Source organism: Pristiophorus japonicus, chromosome 8 (genome assembly GCF_044704955.1).
Source record: "Pristiophorus japonicus isolate sPriJap1 chromosome 8, sPriJap1.hap1, whole genome shotgun sequence".
In the NCBI taxonomy this organism is placed as follows: Eukaryota; Metazoa; Chordata; class Chondrichthyes; family Pristiophoridae; genus Pristiophorus; species Pristiophorus japonicus.
In genome coordinates this window covers 158,758,783-158,777,798 of record NC_091984.1, presented here as the reverse complement: position 1 = coordinate 158,777,798, position 19,016 = coordinate 158,758,783, and the positions used below count along the sequence as shown (strand labels likewise).

At 51.4% G+C, this 19,016-nt stretch overlaps 1 protein-coding gene across 1 annotated transcript in view; it reads left to right on the top strand.

The window, feature by feature from the left end:
- The window catches only part of cop1 (COP1 E3 ubiquitin ligase), an 87,622-nt gene that overhangs the window by 24,850 nt on the left and 43,756 nt on the right, over nucleotides 1-19,016 (top strand). Inside the window, 2 exon segments of the mRNA XM_070887460.1 lie at nucleotides 4,017-4,081; nucleotides 14,610-14,729. Coding sequence (XP_070743561.1) covers nucleotides 4,017-4,081; nucleotides 14,610-14,729 — 185 coding nt within the window.

The following is a 19,016-nucleotide window of genomic DNA, read 5'->3' as shown; positions in this document are numbered from 1 at the left end:
CGATCTGCTTACAAAGGATGCTATCTGTCCCCCTAATGATTCCCATCCTCCCCCCATTGCCACGGTCAGCATTCTGGCTGTCCTTCCAATTGTCCCTGTTGGATAGGCTTAGTTTCTGCGGATCCTTGTTCTCTCTCTCACTTGGAGAAAACCATCCAGATGATACTCCTGCTCCCTTATGTGTGCCTCCAGCTCAATGACGCTGAGCCGGAGAGATTCAAGGTGGAGACATCAATAGTACACTCAAACTGTCCGCAAACTCCCACATAATGCAGGCCAGACACTCAACCTGCTCTGCCATATCTTAGTCTCGATCTATTCATAGATGACATTTATTGATAGATTATTTTTAGCTTGAAGCCCATTTAACTGTTTAGCTAAGACCAAAACACAAACCAGTAAATAAAAAACACTAACCAATAAACGTAATGCTCATCAGCAACCGATTGTAACATCACTTTGTCCCTCTGCGGGCTCTCCCTCAATTTAAATTTGCCACTCCTTTCCCGATAGCCTCTGCTGCTGCTGGTTCTTGCATACTGTTTAAGTCTGCCACTCTACTTACTGCCCCAAGCTTACACAGACCTCTACAAGTGCTAAAGGGAAAAAGAAACATCTTCCCCTGTGCACCGAATTCCTACTCTTGCCAAATTCTAAACTTCCCACTCTACATGATGCCCTCAGTTAATGCTGCAATCTGTAGCTACGCTCTGTGTCTTAGCTCTGTATCTAACACGTGGTGTACCTGCCCTGGGAGTGTTTGATGGGACAGAGTAGAGGGAGCTTTACTCTGTATCTAACCCCGTGCTGTACCTGCCCTGGGAGTGTTTGATGGGACAGTGTAGAGGGAGCATTACTCTGTATCTAACCCCCTGTACCTGATCTGGGAGTGTTTGATGGGACTCCAGCCAGAGATTTGACTTTGTATTCAATCCACAGTGTATTTGCCATGGGACAATAGTGTAGAATTAAATGATACTCTGTATCTAACCTGTGCTGTACCTGCCCTCGGAGTGCAGAAGGAGCTTGACTCTATCCCCTCGGCCCCCCACCCTTCGCCCTTGACTCGGCCCCCCACCCTTCGCCCTTGACTCGGCCCCCCCCCGCCTTCCCCCTCCCCTCGGCCCTTCCCCCGCCCTTCCCCCTCCCCTCGGCCCTTCCCCCGCCCTTCCCCCTCCCCTCGGCCCTTCCCCCTCCCTTCCCCCTCCCCTCGGCCCTTCCCCCTCCCTTCCCCCTCCCTTCCCCCTCCCCTCGGCCCTTCCCCCTCCCCTCGGCCCTTCCCCCTCCCTTCCCCCTCCCCTCGGCCCTTCCCCCTCCCCTCTGCCCTTCCCCCTCCCTTCCCCCTCCCCTCGGCCCTTCCCCCTCCCCTCGGCCCTTCCCCCTCCCTTCCCCCTCCCCTCGGCCCTTCCCCCTCCCCTCGGCCCTTCCCCCTCCCCTCGGCCCTTCCCCCTCCCCTCGGCCCTTCCCCCTCCCCTCGGCCCTTCCCCCTCCCCTCGGCCCTTCCCCCTCCCCTCGGCCCTTCCCCCTCCCCTCGGCCCTTCCCCCTCCCCTCGGCCCTTCCCCCTCCCCTCGGCCCTTCCCCCTCCCCTCGGCCCTTCCCCCTCCCCTCGGCCCTTCCCCCTCCCCTTCCCCCTCCCTTCCCCCTCCCCTCGGCCCTTCCCCCTCCCCTCGGCCCTTCCCCCTCCCCTCGGCCCTTCCCCCTCCCCTCGGGCTACCCCGCCTTCCCCCTCCCCTCGGGGCTCCCCCTCCCCTCGGGGCCCCCCCTTCCCCCTCCCCTCGGGCCCCCCCTTCCCCCTCCCCTCGGGGCCCCCCCTCCCCTCGGGACCCCCCCCTTCCCCCTCCCCTCGGCCCCCTCGGCTCCCCCCGTCCCCCTCCCCTCGGCCCCCCCCTTCCCCCTCCCCTCGGCCCCACCCCTTCCCCCTCCCCTCGGCCCCACCCCTTCCCCCTCCCCTCGGCCCCCCCCTTCCCCCTCCCCTCGGCCCCCCCCTTCCCCCTCCCCTCGGCCCCCCCTTCCCCCTCCCCTCGGCCCCCCCTTCCCCCTCCCCTCGGCCCGCCCTTCCCCCTCCCCTCGGCCCTTCCCCCTCCCTTCCCCCTCCCCTCGGCCCTTCCCCCTCCCTTCCCCCTCCCTTCCCCCTCCCCTCGGCCCTTCCCCCTCCCCTCGGCCCTTCCCCCTCCCTTCCCCCTCCCCTCGGCCCTTCCCCCTCCCCTCTGCCCTTCCCCCTCCCTTCCCCCTCCCCTCGGCCCTTCCCCCTCCCCTCGGCCCTTCCCCCTCCCTTCCCCCTCCCCTCGGCCCTTCCCCCTCCCCTCGGCCCTTCCCCCTCCCCTCGGCCCTTCCCCCTCCCCTCGGCCCTTCCCCCTCCCCTCGGCCCTTCCCCCTCCCCTCGGCCCTTCCCCCTCCCCTCGGCCCTTCCCCCTCCCCTCGGCCCTTCCCCCTCCCCTCGGCCCTTCCCCCTCCCCTCGGCCCTTCCCCCTCCCCTCGGCCCTTCCCCCTCCCCTTCCCCCTCCCTTCCCCCTCCCCTCGGCCCTTCCCCCTCCCCTCGGCCCTTCCCCCTCCCCTCGGCCCTTCCCCCTCCCCTCGGCCCTTCCCCCTCCCCTCGGGCTACCCCGCCTTCCCCCTCCCCTCGGGGCTCCCCCTCCCCTCGGGGCCCCCCCTTCCCCCTCCCCTCGGGCCCCCCCTTCCCCCTCCCCTCGGGGCCCCCCCTCCCCTCGGGACCCCCCCCTTCCCCCTCCCCTCGGCCCCCTCGGCTCCCCCCGTCCCCCTCCCCTCGGCCCCCCCCTTCCCCCTCCCCTCGGCCCCACCCCTTCCCCCTCCCCTCGGCCCCACCCCTTCCCCCTCCCCTCGGCCCCCCCCTTCCCCCTCCCCTCGGCCCCCCCTTCCCCCTCCCCTCGGCCCCCCCTTCCCCCTCCCCTCGGCCCCCCCTTCCCCCTCCCCTCGGCCCCCCCCCCCTTCCACCCCCCTTCCCCCTCCCCTCGGCCCCCCCCTTCCCCCTCCCCTCGGCCCCCCTCGGCCCCGCCCTCCCCTCGGCCCCCCCTTCCCCCGCCCTCCCCTCGGCCCCCCCTTCCCCCGCCCCTCGGCCCCCCCTTCCCCCTCCCCTCGGCCTTCCCCCTCCCCTCGGCCTTCCCCCTCCCCTCGGCCTTCCCCCTCTCCTGTCCCCTCACCCCTGGCTCCTCTCCTCTCCCCTCTTCCCTCCTCCCCCTCCTCCCCCCCCCCCCCCCCCCGGCCCCTCTCCCCGCCCCTCTCCCCTCCCCTCCCCTCCGGCCCCTCTCCCCTCCCCTCCCCTCCGGCCCCTCTTCCCTCCCCTCCCCTCCGGCCCCTCTTCCCTCCCCTCCCCTCCCCTCCCCTCCAGCCCCTCTCCCCTCCCCTCCCCTCCCCTCCGGCCCCTCTCCCCTCCCCTCTCCCCTCCCCTCCGGCCCCTCTCCCCTCCCCTCCGGCCCCTCTCCCCTCCCCTCCGGCCCCTCTCCCCTCTCCCTCCGGCCCCCCCTCTCCCTCCGGCCCCCCCTCTCCCTCCCCCCCCCCCTCTCCCTCCCCTCCCCCCCCCCTCCCTCCCCCCCCCTCTCCCTCCCCCCCCTTCCCCTGCCACGTATCCGGAGAGAGATTTTGATGCACTATTCACCTGGTGCCGTGAGAAGGGGAAACCCCTCTTTTATCTGTTGACCAGGACCACAGGTCTGGGAAGAAGGGGCCCGAGGTCTGCGCGGTCTGAAGTTAGCATTACCCTGGCAGAGTGATGCAGTGGAAAGGCAGGAGAAGTGGAGTTTGGGAAGAAGTGATTGCAAGGAATGCACTCTTTTATCCAGCTCGATTTGAACGCTGGTATACAGGGAAAAGTACAGGGTGTGCATGAGCTGTGTCCGTCCCCATGGTATATTGGTGAATGCTGTAAAACAGCATTAAGCTGGTCCGCTCTGGTTATAATGTTCCCCTCTGTAATTGTACGATGATGTTAGAGCAGGTAATGCTGCTGTTCGTGAAAGTATAGCTGCAGCGTGGGTAATAATTTTCTGTTACCTTGTAGTTAACGAACTAATCCTGAAACAGAAGCAAAGGTCTGAAGAGAAGCGACTGAAACTCGAGCACCCAGTAAGTACCGACGGATATTCCACAATGTGCCTGAGCTATGCTGAGTGAACTGCACTGTGCGCAGCCTGGGACACTCGCTGTTGGGGCATCAGTAAGATGCCACACAGGTCTCAGGACAAAGGCCAGTGCGGGTGGGGTCAGGTACCAGGATGGAATGAAACGCAGCTACCAAACAAAAACCAGTGTCAAGGAGTAAAGGGAAGTTACTAGGACAGTCAGGAATTAGGAAGTGGTCCCGCAGGGATCCGCGCTGAGTCTGCCGTTCACCAACAGTCTGCGCTGGGTCCGTTGTTTACGGCCGGTGGGGCGGTCCAGTACTGAACAATGTCCCATTCCCCTCTCACTGTAACACCAGTACTGAACAATGTCCCATTCCCCTCTCACTGTAACACCAGCACTGAACAATGTCCCATTCCCCTCGCACTGTAACACCAGTACTGAACACTGTCCCATTCCCCTCTCACTGTAACACCAGGACTGAACAATGTCCCATTCCCCTCTCACTGTAATACCAGTACTGAACAATGTCCCATTCCCCTCTCACTAACACCAGGACTGAACAATGTCATATTCCCCTCTCACTGTTGGACCAGTACTGAACAATGTCCCATTCCCCTCTCATTAACACCAGTACTGAACAATGTCGCATTCCCCTCTCACTAACACCAGGACTGAACAATGTCCCATTCCCCTCCCACTAACACCAGTACTGAACAATGTCGCATTCCCCTCTCACTAACACCAGGACTGAACAATGTCCCATTCCCCTCTCACTAACACCATGACTGAATACTGTCGCATTCCCCTCGCACTGTAACACCAGTACTGAACAATGTCCCATTCCCCTCTCACTAACACCAGTACTGAACAATGTCCCATTCCCCTCTCATTAACACCAGTACTGAACAATGTCCCATTCCCCTCTCACTAACACCAGTACCGAACCATGTCCCATTTCCCTCTCACTGGAACAAAAGTGCTGAACAATGTCCCAAACCCCACTCACTGACACCAGTACTGAACAATGTCCCATTCCCCTCTCACTAACACCAGTACTGAACAATGTCCCATTCCCCTCTCACTGTAACACCAGTACTGAACAATGTCCCATTCCCCTCTCACTAACACCAGTACTGAACAATGTCCCATTCCCCTCGCACGAATACCAGAACTGAACAATGTCCCATTCCCCTCACACTAACACCAGTACTGAACAATGTTCCATTCCCCTCTCATTAACACCAGTACTGAACAATGTCCCATTCCCCTCTCACTGTAACACCAGCACTGAACAATGTCCCATTCCCCTCTCACTGTAACACCAGTACTGAATAATGTCCCATTCCCCTCGCACTGTAACACCAGTACTGAACACTGTCCCATTCCCCTCTCACTGTAACACCAGTACTGAACACTGTCCCATTCCCCTCTCACTGTAACACCAGTACTGAACAATGTCCCATTCCCCTCTCTCCAACACCAGTACTGAACAATGTCCCATTCCCCTCTCACCAACACCAGTACTGAACAATGTCCTATTCCCCTCTCACGAACACCAGGACTGAACAATGTCCCATTCACCTCTCACAAACACCAGTACTGAACACTGTCTTCTTCCCCTCTCACTGTAACACCACTACTGAACAATGTCCCATTCCCCTCTCACTAACACCAGTACTGAACAATATCCCAATCCCCTCTAACTGGAACACCAGTACTGAACAATGTCCTATTCCCCTCTCACTAACACCAGCACTGAACAATGTCCCATTGCCCCCTCACTGTAACACCAGTGCTGAACAATGTCCCATTCCCCTCTCTCTGTTCAGTACTGGTGTTACAATGTCCCATGCTCCTCTCTAATACCAGTATTGAACAATGTCCCATTCCCTTCGCACTGTAACACCAGTATAGAACAATGTCCCATTCCCTTCTCCCGAACCTCAGTTCTGAACAATGTCCCATTCCCCTCTCACTGTAACACCAGTACTGAACAATGTCCCATTCCCCTCTCACTGTAACACCAGTACTGAATAATGTCCCATTCCCTTCTCACTGTAACACCAGTACTGAACAATGTCCCATTCCCCTCTCACTGTAACACCAATACTGAACAATGTCCCATTCCCTTCTCACTGTAACACCAGTACTGAATAATGTCCCATTCCCTTCTCACTGTAACACCAGTACTGAATAATGTCCCATTCCCTTCTCACTGTAACACCAGTACTGAACAATGTCCCATTCCCCTCTCACTGTAACACCAGTACTGAACAATGTCCAATTCCCCTTTCACTAACACCAGTACTGAACAATGTCCCATTCCCCTCTCACTAACACCAGTACTGAACAATGTTCCATTCCCCTCTCATTAACACCAGTACTGAACAATGTCCCATTCCCCTCTCACTGTAACACCAGTACTGAACAATGTCCCATTCCCCTCTCACTAACACCAGTACTGAACAATGTTCCATTCCCCTCTCACTGTAACACCAGCACTGAACAATGTCCCATTCCCCTCTCATTAACACCAGCACTGAACAATGTCCCATTCCCTTCTCCCGAACATCAGTCCTGAACAATGTCCCATTCCCTTCTCACTGTAACACCAGTACTGAGCAATGTCCCATTCCCCTCTCACTGTAACACCAGTACTGAATAACGTCCCATTCCCTTCTCACTGTAACACCAGTACTGAGCAATGTCCCATTCCCCTCTCACTGTAACACCAGTACTGAATAATGTCCCATTCCTCTCTCACTGTAACACCAGTACTGAACACTGTCCCATTCCCCTCTTACTGTAACACCTATACTGAACAATGTCCAATTTCCCTCTCCAACACCAGTACTGAACAATGTCCTATTCCCCTCTCACTAACACCAGTACTGAACAATGTCCCATTCACCTCTCACTGTAACACCAGTACTGAACAATGTCCCATTCCCCTCTCACTGTAACACCAGAACTGAACTATGTCCCATTCCCCTCTCACTGACACCAGTACTGAACAATGTCCCATTCCCCTCTCACTAACACCAGCACTGAACAATGTCCCATTCCGCTCGCACTGTAACACCAGTACTGAACAATGTCCCATTCCCCTCTCACTGTAACACCAGAACTGAACTATGTCCCATTCCCCTCTCACTAACACCAGTACTGAACAGTGTCTTCTTCCCCTCTCACTGTAACACCAGGACTGAACAAAGTCCCAATCCCCTCTCACTAACACCAGTACTGAAGAATGTTCCATTTCCCCCTCACTGTAACACCAGTACTGAACAATATTCCAATCCTCTCTAACTGTAACACCAGTACTGAACAATGTCCCATTGCCCCCTCACTAACACCAGTGCTGAACAACGTCGCATTCGCGCCTCTCTGTTCAGTACTGGTGTTACAATGTCCCATTCCCCTCGCACTGTAACACCAGTACTGAACAATGTCCCATTCCCCTCTCACTGTAACACCAGCACTGAACAATGTCCCATTCCCCTCGCACTGTAACACCGGTACTGAACAATGTCCCATTCCCCTCTCACTGTAACACCAGTACTGAACACTGTCGCATTCCCCTCTCACTGTAACACCAGCACTGAACAATGTCCCATTCCCCTCGCACTGTAACACCAGTACTGAACACTGTCGCATTCCCCTCTCACTGTAACACCAGTACTGAACACTGTCCCATTCCCCTCTCACTGTAACACCAGTACTGAACACTGTCCCATTCCCCTCTCACTGTAACACCAGTACTGAACAATGTCCCATTCCCCTCTCTCCAACACCAGTACTGAACAATGTCCCATTCCCCTCTCACCAACACCAGTACTGAACAATGTCCCATTCACCTCTCACTAACACCAGTACTGAAAACTGTCTTCTTCCCCTCTCACTGTAACACCACTACTGAACAATGTCCCATTCCCCTCTCACTGTAACACCAGTACTGAACACTGTCCCATTCCCCTCTCACTGTAACACCAGTACTGAACACTGTCGCATTCCCCTCTCACTGTAACACCAGTACAGAACAATATTCCAATCCCCTCTAACTGGAACACCAGTACTGAACAATGTCCTATTCCCCCCTCACTGTAACACCAGTACTGAAAAATGTCCCATTTCCCTCTCACTGTAACACCAGTGCTGAACACTGTCCCATTCCCCTCTCACTGTAACACCAGTACTGAACACTGTCTTCTTCCCCTCTCTCTGTTCAGTACTGGTGTTACAATGTCCCATGCTCCTCTCTAATACCAGTATTGAACAATGTCCCATTCCCTTCGCACTGTAACACCAGTATAGAACAATGTCCCATTCCCTTCTCCCGAACCTCAGTTCTGAACAATGTCCCATTCCCCTCTCACTGTAACACCAGTACTGAATAATGTTCCATTCCCTTCTCACTGTAACACCAGTACTGAACAATGTCCCATTCCCCTCTCACTGTAACACCAGTACTGAACAATGTCCCATTCCCCTCTCACTAACACCAGTACTGAACAATGTTCCATTCCCCTCTCATTAACACCAGTACTGAACAATGTCCCATTGCCCTCGCACTGTAACACCAGTACTGAACAATTTCCAATTCCCCTCTCTCACTGTAACACCAGTACTGAACAATGTCCCATTCCCCTCTCTCTGTAACACCAGTACTGAACAATGTCCCATTCCCCTCTCACAAACACCAGTGCTGAACAATGTCCCATTCCCCTCTCACTAACACCAGTACTGAACACTGTCCCATTCCCCTCTCACTGCAACACCAGTACTGAACAATGTCCCATTCCCCTCTCATTAACACCAGTACTGAACAATGTCCCATTCCCCTCTCATTAACACCAGTACTGAACAATGTCCCATTCCCCTCTCACTGCAACACCAGTACTGAACAATGTCCCATTCCCCTCTCACTAACACCAGTACTGAACAATGTCCCATTTCCCCCTCACTGTAACACCAGTACTGAACAATATTCCAATCCCCTCTAACTGTAATACCAGTACTGAAGAATGTCCCATTCTCCCCTCACTAACACCAGTGCTGAACAATGTCCCATTCCCCTCGCACTGTAACACCAGTACTGAACAATGTCCCATTCCCTTCTCACTGTAACACCAGTACTGAACAATGTCCCATTCCCCTCTCACTGTAACACCAGAACTGAACTATGTCCCATTCCCCTCTCACTAACACCAGTATTGAACAATGTCCCATTCCCCCCTCACTAACACCAGGACTCAACAGCGTCCCATTCCCCCCTCACGAACACCTGTACTGAGCAATGTCCCATTCCCCTCTCACTGTAACACCAGTACTGAACAATGTCCCATTCCCCTCTCACTAACACCAGTACTAAACAATGTCCCATTTCCCTCTCACTAACACCAGTACTGAACAATGTCCCATTCACCTCTCACTGTAACACCAGTACTGAACAGTGTCTTCTTCCCCTCTCACTAACACCAGGACTGAACAAAGTCCCAATCCCCTCTCACTAACACCAGTGCTGAACAATGTCCCATTGCCCCCTCACTAACACCAGTGCTGAACAACGTCGCATTCGCGCCTCTCACTAACACCAGTACTGAAGAATGTCCCATTTCCCTCTCACTGTAACACCAGTACTGAACACTGTCCCATTCCCCTCTCACTGTAACACCAGTACTGAACACTGTCTTCTTCCCCTCTCACTAACACCAGCACTGAACAATGTCCCATTCCCCTCTCACTAACACCAGTACTGAACACTGTCCCATTCCCCTCTCACTGCAACACCAGTACTGAACAATGTCCCATTCCCCTCTCATTAACACCAGTACTGAACACTGTCCCATTCCCCTCTCACTGCAACACCAGTACTGAACAATGTCCCATTCCCCTCTCATTAACACCAGCACTGAACAATGTCCCATTCCCCTCTCACTAACACCAGGACTGAACACTGTCTTCTTCCCCTCTCACTAACACCAGTACTGAACAATGTCCCATTGCCCCCTCACTGTAACACCAGCACTGAACAATGTCCCATTGCCCCCTCACTGTAACACCAGCACTGAACAATGTCCCATTGCCCCCTCACTGTAACACCAGTGCTGAACAATGTCCCATTCCCCTCTCTCTGTTCAGTACTGGTGTTACAATGTCCCATGCTCCTCTCTAATACCAGTATTGAACAATGTCCCATTCCCTTCGCACTGTAACACCAGTATAGAACAATGTCCCATTCCCTTCTCCCGAACCTCAGTTCTGAACAATGTCCCATTCCCCTCTCACTGTAACACCAGTACTGAACAATGTCCCATTCCCCTCGCACTGTAACACCAGTACTGAACAATGTCCCATTCCCCTCGCACTGTAACACCAGTACTGAACAATGTCCCATTCCCCTCTCACTGTAACACCAGTACTGAACAATGTCCCATTCCCTTCTCACTGTAACACCAGTACTGAACAATGTCCCATTCCCCTCGCACTGTAACACCAGTACTGAACAATATCCCATTCCCCTCTCACTGTAACACCAGTACTGAATAATGTCCCATTCCCTTCTCACTGTAACACCAGTACTGAACAATGTCCCATTCCCCTCTCACTGTAACACCAGCACTGAACAATGTCCCATTCCCCTCTCATTAACACCAGTACTGAACAATGTCCCATTCCCCTCTCACTGTAACACCAGTACTGAACAATGTCCCATTCCCCTCGCACTGTAACACCAGTACTGAACAATGTCCCATTCCCCTCTCACTGTAACACCAGCACTGAACAATGTCCCATTCCCCTCTCACTAACACCAGTACTGAACAATGTCCCATTCCCCTCTCATTAACACCAGCACTGAACAATGTCCCATTCCCCTCTCACTAACACCAGGACTGAACAAAGTCCAAATCCCCTCTCACTAACACCAGTACTGAAGAATGTTCCATTTCCCCCTCACTGTAACACCAGTACTGAACAATATTCCAATCCCTTCTAACTGTAACACCAGTACTGAAGAATGTCCCATTCTCCCCTCACTAACACCAGTGCTGAACAATGTCCCATTCCCCTCGCACTGTAACACCAGTATAGAACAATGTTCCATTCCCTTCTCCCGAACATCAGTCCTGAACAATGTCCCATTCCCCTCTCACTGTAACACCAGTACTGAATAACGTCCCATTCCCTTCTCACTGTAACACCAGTACTGAACAATGTCCCATTCCCCTCTCACTGTAACACCAGAACTGAACTATGTCCCATTCCCCTCTCACTGACACCAGTACTGAACAATGTCCCATTCCCCTCTCACGAACACCAGTACTGAACAATGTCCCATTCCCCCCTCACTAACACCTGTACTGAACAATGTCCCATTCCCCTCTCACTAACACCAGCACTGAACAATGTCCCATTCCGCTCGCACTGTAACACCAGTACTGAACACTGTCCCATTCCCCTCTTACTGTAACACCTATACTGAACAATGTCCCATTTCCCTCTCTCCAACACCAGTACTGAACAATGTCCTATTCCCCTCTCACTAACACCAGTACTGAACAATGTCCCATTCATCTCTCACTGTAACACCAGTACTGAACAGTGTCTTCTTCCCCTCTCACTGTAACACCAGGACTGAACAAAGTCCCAATCCCCTCTCACTAACACCAGTACTGAAGAATGTTCCATTTCCCCCTCACTGTAACACCTATACTGAACAATGTCCCATTTCCCTCTCTCCAACACCAGTACTGAACAATGTCCTATTCCCCTCTCACTAACACCAGTACTGAACAATGTCCCATTCACCTCTCACTGTAACACCAGTACTGAACAGTGTCTTCTTCCCCTCTCACTGTAACACCAGGACTGAACAATGTCCCATTCCCCTCTCACTAACACCAGAACTGAACAATGTCCCATTCCCCTCTCACTAACACCAGAACTGAACAATGTCCCATTGCCCCCTCACTAACACCAGTGCTGAACAACGTCGCATTCGCGCCTCTCTGTTCAGTACTGGTGTTACAATGTCCCATTCCCCTCGCACTGTAACACCGGTACTGAACAATGTCCCATTCCCCTCTCACTGTAACACCAGTACTGAACAATGTCCCATTCCCCTCGCACTGTAACACCAGTACTGAACAATGTCCCATTCCCCTCGCACTGTAACACCAGTACTGAACAATGTCCCATTCCCCTCGCACTGTAACACCGGTACTGAACAATGTCCCATTCCCTGTAACACCGGTACTGAACAATGTCCCATTCTCTGTAACACCGGTACTGAACAATGTCCCATTCCCCTCGCACTGTAACACCAGTACTGAACAATGTCCCATTCCCCTCTCACTAACACCAGGACTGAACAAAGTCCAAATCCCCTCTCACTAACACCAGTACTGAAGAATGTTCCATTTCCCCCTCACTGTAACACCAGTACTGAACAATATTCCAATCCCTTCTAACTGTAACACCAGTACTGAAGAATGTCCCATTCTCCCCTCACTAACACCAGTGCTGAACAATGTCCCATTCCCCTCGCACTGTAACACCAGTATAGAACAATGTTCCATTCCCTTCTCCCGAACATCAGTCCTGAACAATGTCCCATTCCCCTCTCACTGTAACACCAGTACTGAATAACGTCCCATTCCCTTCTCACTGTAACACCAGTACTGAACAATGTCCCATTCCCCTCTCACTGTAACACCAGAACTGAACTATGTCCCATTCCCCTCTCACTGACACCAGTACTGAACAATGTCCCATTCCCCTCTCACTAACACCAGCACTGAACAATGTCCCATTCCGCTCGCACTATAACACCAGTACTGAACAATGTCCCATTCCTCTCTCACTGTAACACCAGTACTGAACAGTGTCTTCTTCCCCTCTCACTGTAACACCAGGACTGAACAAAGTCCCAATCCCCTCTCACTAACACCAGTACTGAAGAATGTTCCATTTCCCCCTCACTGTAACACCTATACTGAACAATGTCCCATTTCCCTCTCTCCAACACCAGTACTGAACAATGTCCTATTCCCCTCTCACTAACACCAGTACTGAACAATGTCCCATTCACCTCTCACTGTAACACCAGTACTGAACAGTGTCTTCTTCCCCTCTCACTGTAACACCAGGACTGAACAATGTCCCATTCCCCTCTCACTAACACCAGAACTGAACAATGTCCCATTCCCCTCTCACTAACACCAGAACTGAACAATGTCCCATTGCCCCCTCACTAACACCAGTGCTGAACAACGTCGCATTCGCGCCTCTCTGTTCAGTACTGGTGTTACAATGTCCCATTCCCCTCGCACTGTAACACCGGTACTGAACAATGTCCCATTCCCCTCTCACTGTAACACCAGTACTGAACAATGTCCCATTCCCCTCGCACTGTAACACCAGTACTGAACAATGTCCCATTCCCCTCGCACTGTAACACCAGTACTGAACAATGTCCCATTCCCCTCGCACTGTAACACCGGTACTGAACAATGTCCCATTCCCTGTAACACCGGTACTGAACAATGTCCCATTCTCTGTAACACCGGTACTGAACAATGTCCCATTCCCCTCGCACTGTAACACCAGTACTGAACAATGTCCCATTCCCCTCTCACTAACACCAGAACTGAACAATGTCCCATTCCCCTCTCACTAACACCAGTACTGAACAATGTTCCATTCCCCTCTCATTAACACCAGTACTGAACAATGTCCCATTCCCCTCTCAGTGTAACACCAGTACTGAACAATGTCCCATTCCCCTCGCACTGTAACCCCTACTGAACAATGTCCCATTCCCCTCTCACTGTAACACCAGTACTGAACAATGTCCCAGTCCCCTCGCACTGTAACACCAGTACTGAACAATGTCCCAGTCCCCTCGCACTGTAACACCAGTACTGAACAATGTCCCATTCCCCTCTCACTGTAACCCCTACTGAACAATGTCCCATTCCCCTCTCACTGTAACCTGTACGAGTACCGTATTCTCCTCTCACTCTGTTCTGCAGTCGCTGTACTCCAGTCTGCGGGTACAGCCCATTTTTCCTCTATGCTGCCATTCACTTGCCCACAAGAGTAACATTTACTGTCTTTGATCTAGACCTGGGTGGTATGTGATCTCTCACTACTCGTGGGCTAATTGAAATGTGCTTTGCTTTCTGAATGTCGAGTGATAAAGCTTCACACTGCCTGCCTGTTTGATTTCGTGGAATAGACTCTTTTGATCAGATTACATTTGTGTTCACTGCAGAATGGGGTGACGATGGCGCGCTGTGGGGTTGGATTGGAAGTGGGGACGGTGAGCGTTGGTGGAGCGGGACGGTTTGACGGTGACATGTTTTGGGATGGGGGAGCGGGTCGGGGGGCGTCTGGTGTCTTCATCACCTGCTGGGCGGGATTATTTTGTGGGTTCTCCATTTTGCCGTGATGGTATGGTGGATATTATATGCAGACTTGGTTTGAATATCGATTAATTCTTAAGTTTATCCAATTACCTTCCTAGAATGGCGACAGGTGGCAGGCGATACAGGATGTGTTAATCACAGACCAGGACAGTCTGGATCTTGCTAATGTAAACCTCATGCTGGAGCTTATAATACAGAAGAAGCAGCAGCTGGAAGCGGTAAGCTCTGGATTATGTTTGAGGCGTAACAGAGGGGTTGGGGATGTGCACGGAGAGAGAGCAGGGCAGGTGTCAGCAGGATGGGGATAAAACGGGTAAAATTCAGATATCCATATGCAAAAATGTGTCTCTTTTTTTCCTCCCTCCGTAATCATTTTCCAGCACACATTCACATGCAACCACACCTTGGAGTATCATTTTCCAGTCCTCTCTGGGTACAGGTGTGGTGCCAGAGGACTGGAGGACTGCTTATGTTGTACCTTTGTTTAAGAAGGGAGAAAGGGACAGACCGAGTAATTACAGGCCAGTCAGCCTAACCTCGGTAGTGAGAAAATTATTGGGAAAACTCCTGAGGGACAGGATAAATCTTCATTTGAAAAGAATGGACTAATCAAGGACGGTCAGCATGGATTTGTTAAGGGAAGTTCGTGTCTGACTAACTTGATTGAATTTTTCTAGGCGGTAACCAGAAGGGTTGATGAGGGCAGTACATACGATGTATTGTATATGGATTTTAGCAAAGCTTTTGATAAGGTACCACATGGAAGACTGGTCCCGAAAGTAAAAGCCCAAGGGATCCAGGGCAAAGTGGCAAGTTGGATCCAAAATTGGCTCAGAGGCAGGAAGCAAAGAGTCATGGTTGATGGGTGTCTTTGTGACTGGAAGGCTGTTTCCAGTGGAGTTCCGCAGGCCTCCGTGTTGGGTCCCTTGCTTTTTGTGGTATACATCAATGACTTGGACTTGAATGTTGGGGGTATGATAGTAAGAAGTTTGCAGATGACACTAAAATAGGCTGTGTGGTTGATAATGAAGAAGAAAGCTGCGGACTGCAGGAAGATATCAATGTACTGGTCAGGTGGGCAGAACAGTGGCAAATGGAATTCAATCCGGATAAGTGTGAGGTAATGCATTTGCGGAGGTCTAACAAGGCAAGGAAATACATATTAAATGGTACAACACTGAAAAGTGTAGAGTAACAAGGGGACCTTGGAGTGCAGGTACACAGATCCTGAAGATATCAGGCCAGGTAGATAAGGTGGTTAAGAAGGCATATGGAATACTTGCCTTTATTAGTCGAGGCATGGAATACAAGAGCAGGGAGATTATGCTTGAACTTATAAAACACTGGTTAGGCCGCAGCTGGAGTACTGCGTGCAGTTCTGGTCTCCACATTACAGGAAAGATGTGATTACACGAGAGAGGGTACAGAGGAGGTTTACAAGAATGCTGCCTGGATTGGAGAATGTTGGCTATGAGGAAAGATTAGAGATGCTGGGTCTGATTTCTTTGGAACAGAAGAGGCTGAGGGGAGACTTTATTGAAGTGTATAACATTATGAAGGGCATGGATAGAGTGGAAAGGAAGGACCTGTTTTCCTTGGCAGAGGGGTCAACAACCAGGGCACATAGATTTAAAGTAATTGCAGGGGGGGAGGGGGGGAAATTAGAGGAGATATGAGGGGAAATTTCTTCACCCAGAGGGTGGTGGAGGTCTGGAACTCACTGCTTGAAAGGGTGGTAGAGACAGAAACCCTCATCACATTTAAAAATACTTGAATGTACATTTGAAGAAGTGCCGTAGCCTACAGGGCTACGGACCAAGAGCTGGAAAGTGGGATTAGGCTGGATAGCTCTTGGTCGGCCGTCGCGGACACGATGGGCCGAAATGGTCTTCCGTGATGTAAATTTCTATGATTTAATAGTTTTCTCCCTCAGGATCGTCGGATGTATCCTGCTGGGCTCTGGTGCTCTGTCCTTTAGCTTAACCAACTTAGCTATAATTTTCCTTTAGTCCATCGTCCTGTTGCTCACCGCACTGTCAACCACTGCTGTTATGTGGACAGACTGGCGAAGCTGGTGTTGATCTCCTTAGATTAGACTAGGTTAAGGGGAAATTTGTTGAATGTGTTCAAAAACATGAAGGGTTTTGATGGAGTAGATGAGAAACTGCGATGACAGAAGGGTTGGTAAGCAGTTTTAAGGTGTTTGGAAAAAGAAGCTGAGGCAACAAAATGAAAATGTTTTTTACACAGCGAGTTATGATCTGGAATGCACTGCCAGAAAGACTTTCAAAAGTGAATTGGATAAATATTTGAAGGGGAAATATTTATGGGGCTATGAGGAAAGAGCGGGGGAGTGGGACTAATTGGATAGCTTTACCAAAGAGCCGGCACACGCACGATGGACCTGTGATGTATCATTCTATCATTCAATTCCATTGCTCTCTTGGTCACCCTCTCATCTTCTACCCACTGTAACCTTCGGCTCATCCAAAACTCTGCTGTGCGTATGTTAACTCATGCTAACTCCCTTTCACTCCTGTGCCCGCTGACCTATATTGGCTCCTGGTCCGGCATGTGTTCAATTCCCTCCATGGCCGCACCCCTCCCTATCGCTGTAACTTTCTCCAGCCCCACAACCCTCTGAGATCTCTGCGCTCCGACAGTTTTAGTCTCTTGAGCATCCCTGTTTTCCTTCGCTCCACCATTGGCGGCTGTACCTTCAGCTGTCCAGGCCCTAACTCTGGAACTCTCGATAAATCTCCTTGCCTCTCTACACCTCCTCCTTCAAAATGTTCCTTAAAACCTTCCTCTTTGACCAATCTTGTGGTCAACTGACCCAATCTCTTATGTTTGTCAAATTTTGTTTGCTAACTCTCCTGTGAATCACCTTGGGATGCTTTACCACGTTAAAGGCACTATATATACACGTTGTATAGTTACAAACTGTAAATTTAAGTTCTGATGAACAATTACTCAAAAAAAAAAATTTGTAGGGTTCCTTTCTCTACCCAGCTGAGACTCGAAGATTAAAGGGTGTGCTGTGATTGATAAATGATAAAGGGATTCGATAGGGTAGATGCACAGAAGCGATAGCCTCTGGTGAAGGAATCCAGAACAAGGTGGCATAACCTTAAAGTTAGAGCTCGGCCATTCAGGAGGGAAATCGGGAAGCAATTTTTCACACAAAGACCAGTGGAAATGAGGAACTTGCGCTGCCAAAAGCCGGTGTATATTGGTGGTCAATTAGCATTCTCGACTGAGATCGATAGATTTTTGTTACGAGAGGGTATCGAGGGATATGGATCAAAGGTGGATAGATGGAGGTGAGATACAGGCCAGTCATGATCCAATGGAATGACAGAGCAGACTTGAGGGGCTGAATGATTTCTTCCTGTTCCTACGGCCAACAAGTTTGCTGACAATACAAAGATGGGAGGAAAAGCAATGTGAGAGGAGGAAAAGCAATGTGAGAGGAGGACACACAAAAATTTGCAAAGGGACATAAACAGGCTAAGTGAATGGGCAAAAATTTGGCAGATGGAGTATGATGTTGGAAAGTGTGAGATCATGCACTTTGGCAGAAAAAAAATCAAAGAGCAAGTTATTATTTAAATGGAGAAAGATTGCAAAATGCTGCAGTACAGTGGGACCTGGGGGTACTTGTGCATGAAACACAAAAGGTTAGTATGCAGGTACAGCAAGTGATCTGGAAGGCCAATGGAATCTTGGCCTTTATTGCAAAGGGGATGAAGTATAAAAGCAGGGAAGTCTTGCTACAGTTATACAAGGTATTGGTGAGGCCACACCTGGGATACTGCGTGCAGATTTGGTTTCCATATTTACGAAAAGATATACTTGCTTTCGAGGCCGTTCAGAGAAGGTTCACTAGGTTGATTCCGGAGATGAGGGGGTTGACTTATGAGGAAAGATTGAGTAGGTTGGGCCTCTACTCATTGGAATTCAGAAGAATGAGAGATAATCTTATCGAAACGTATAAGATTATGAGGGAGCTTGACAAGGTGGATGCTGAGATGATGTTTCCACTGATGGGGGAGACTAGAACTAGAGGGCATGATCTTAGAATAAGGGGCTGACTATTTAAACTGAGATGAGGAGGAATTTCTTCTGAGGGTTGTAAATCTGTGGAATTCGCTGCCTCAGAGCTGTGGAAGTCGGGACATTAAATATATTTAAGACAGAAATAGTCAGTTTCTCAAACTATAAGGGGATAATGGGTTATGGGGAGCAGGCAGGGAAGTGGAGCTGAGTCCATGATCAGATTAGCCATGATCGTATTAAATGGCGGAGCAGGCTCGAGGGGCCGTATGGCCGCCTCCTGCTCCTATTTCTTATGTCTGTTTGGATCAATGCTGCATTCAGCACTGAAGGAGTTGGGTCCACCTTTCGATGTCCTTAATCATCAATGTAATCTTCATCAGCCAGTGCAGCGACAGGATCAGTAAGCATTGGAACATGATGTGTGAGCTGGTGTTTCCATTTGCAAT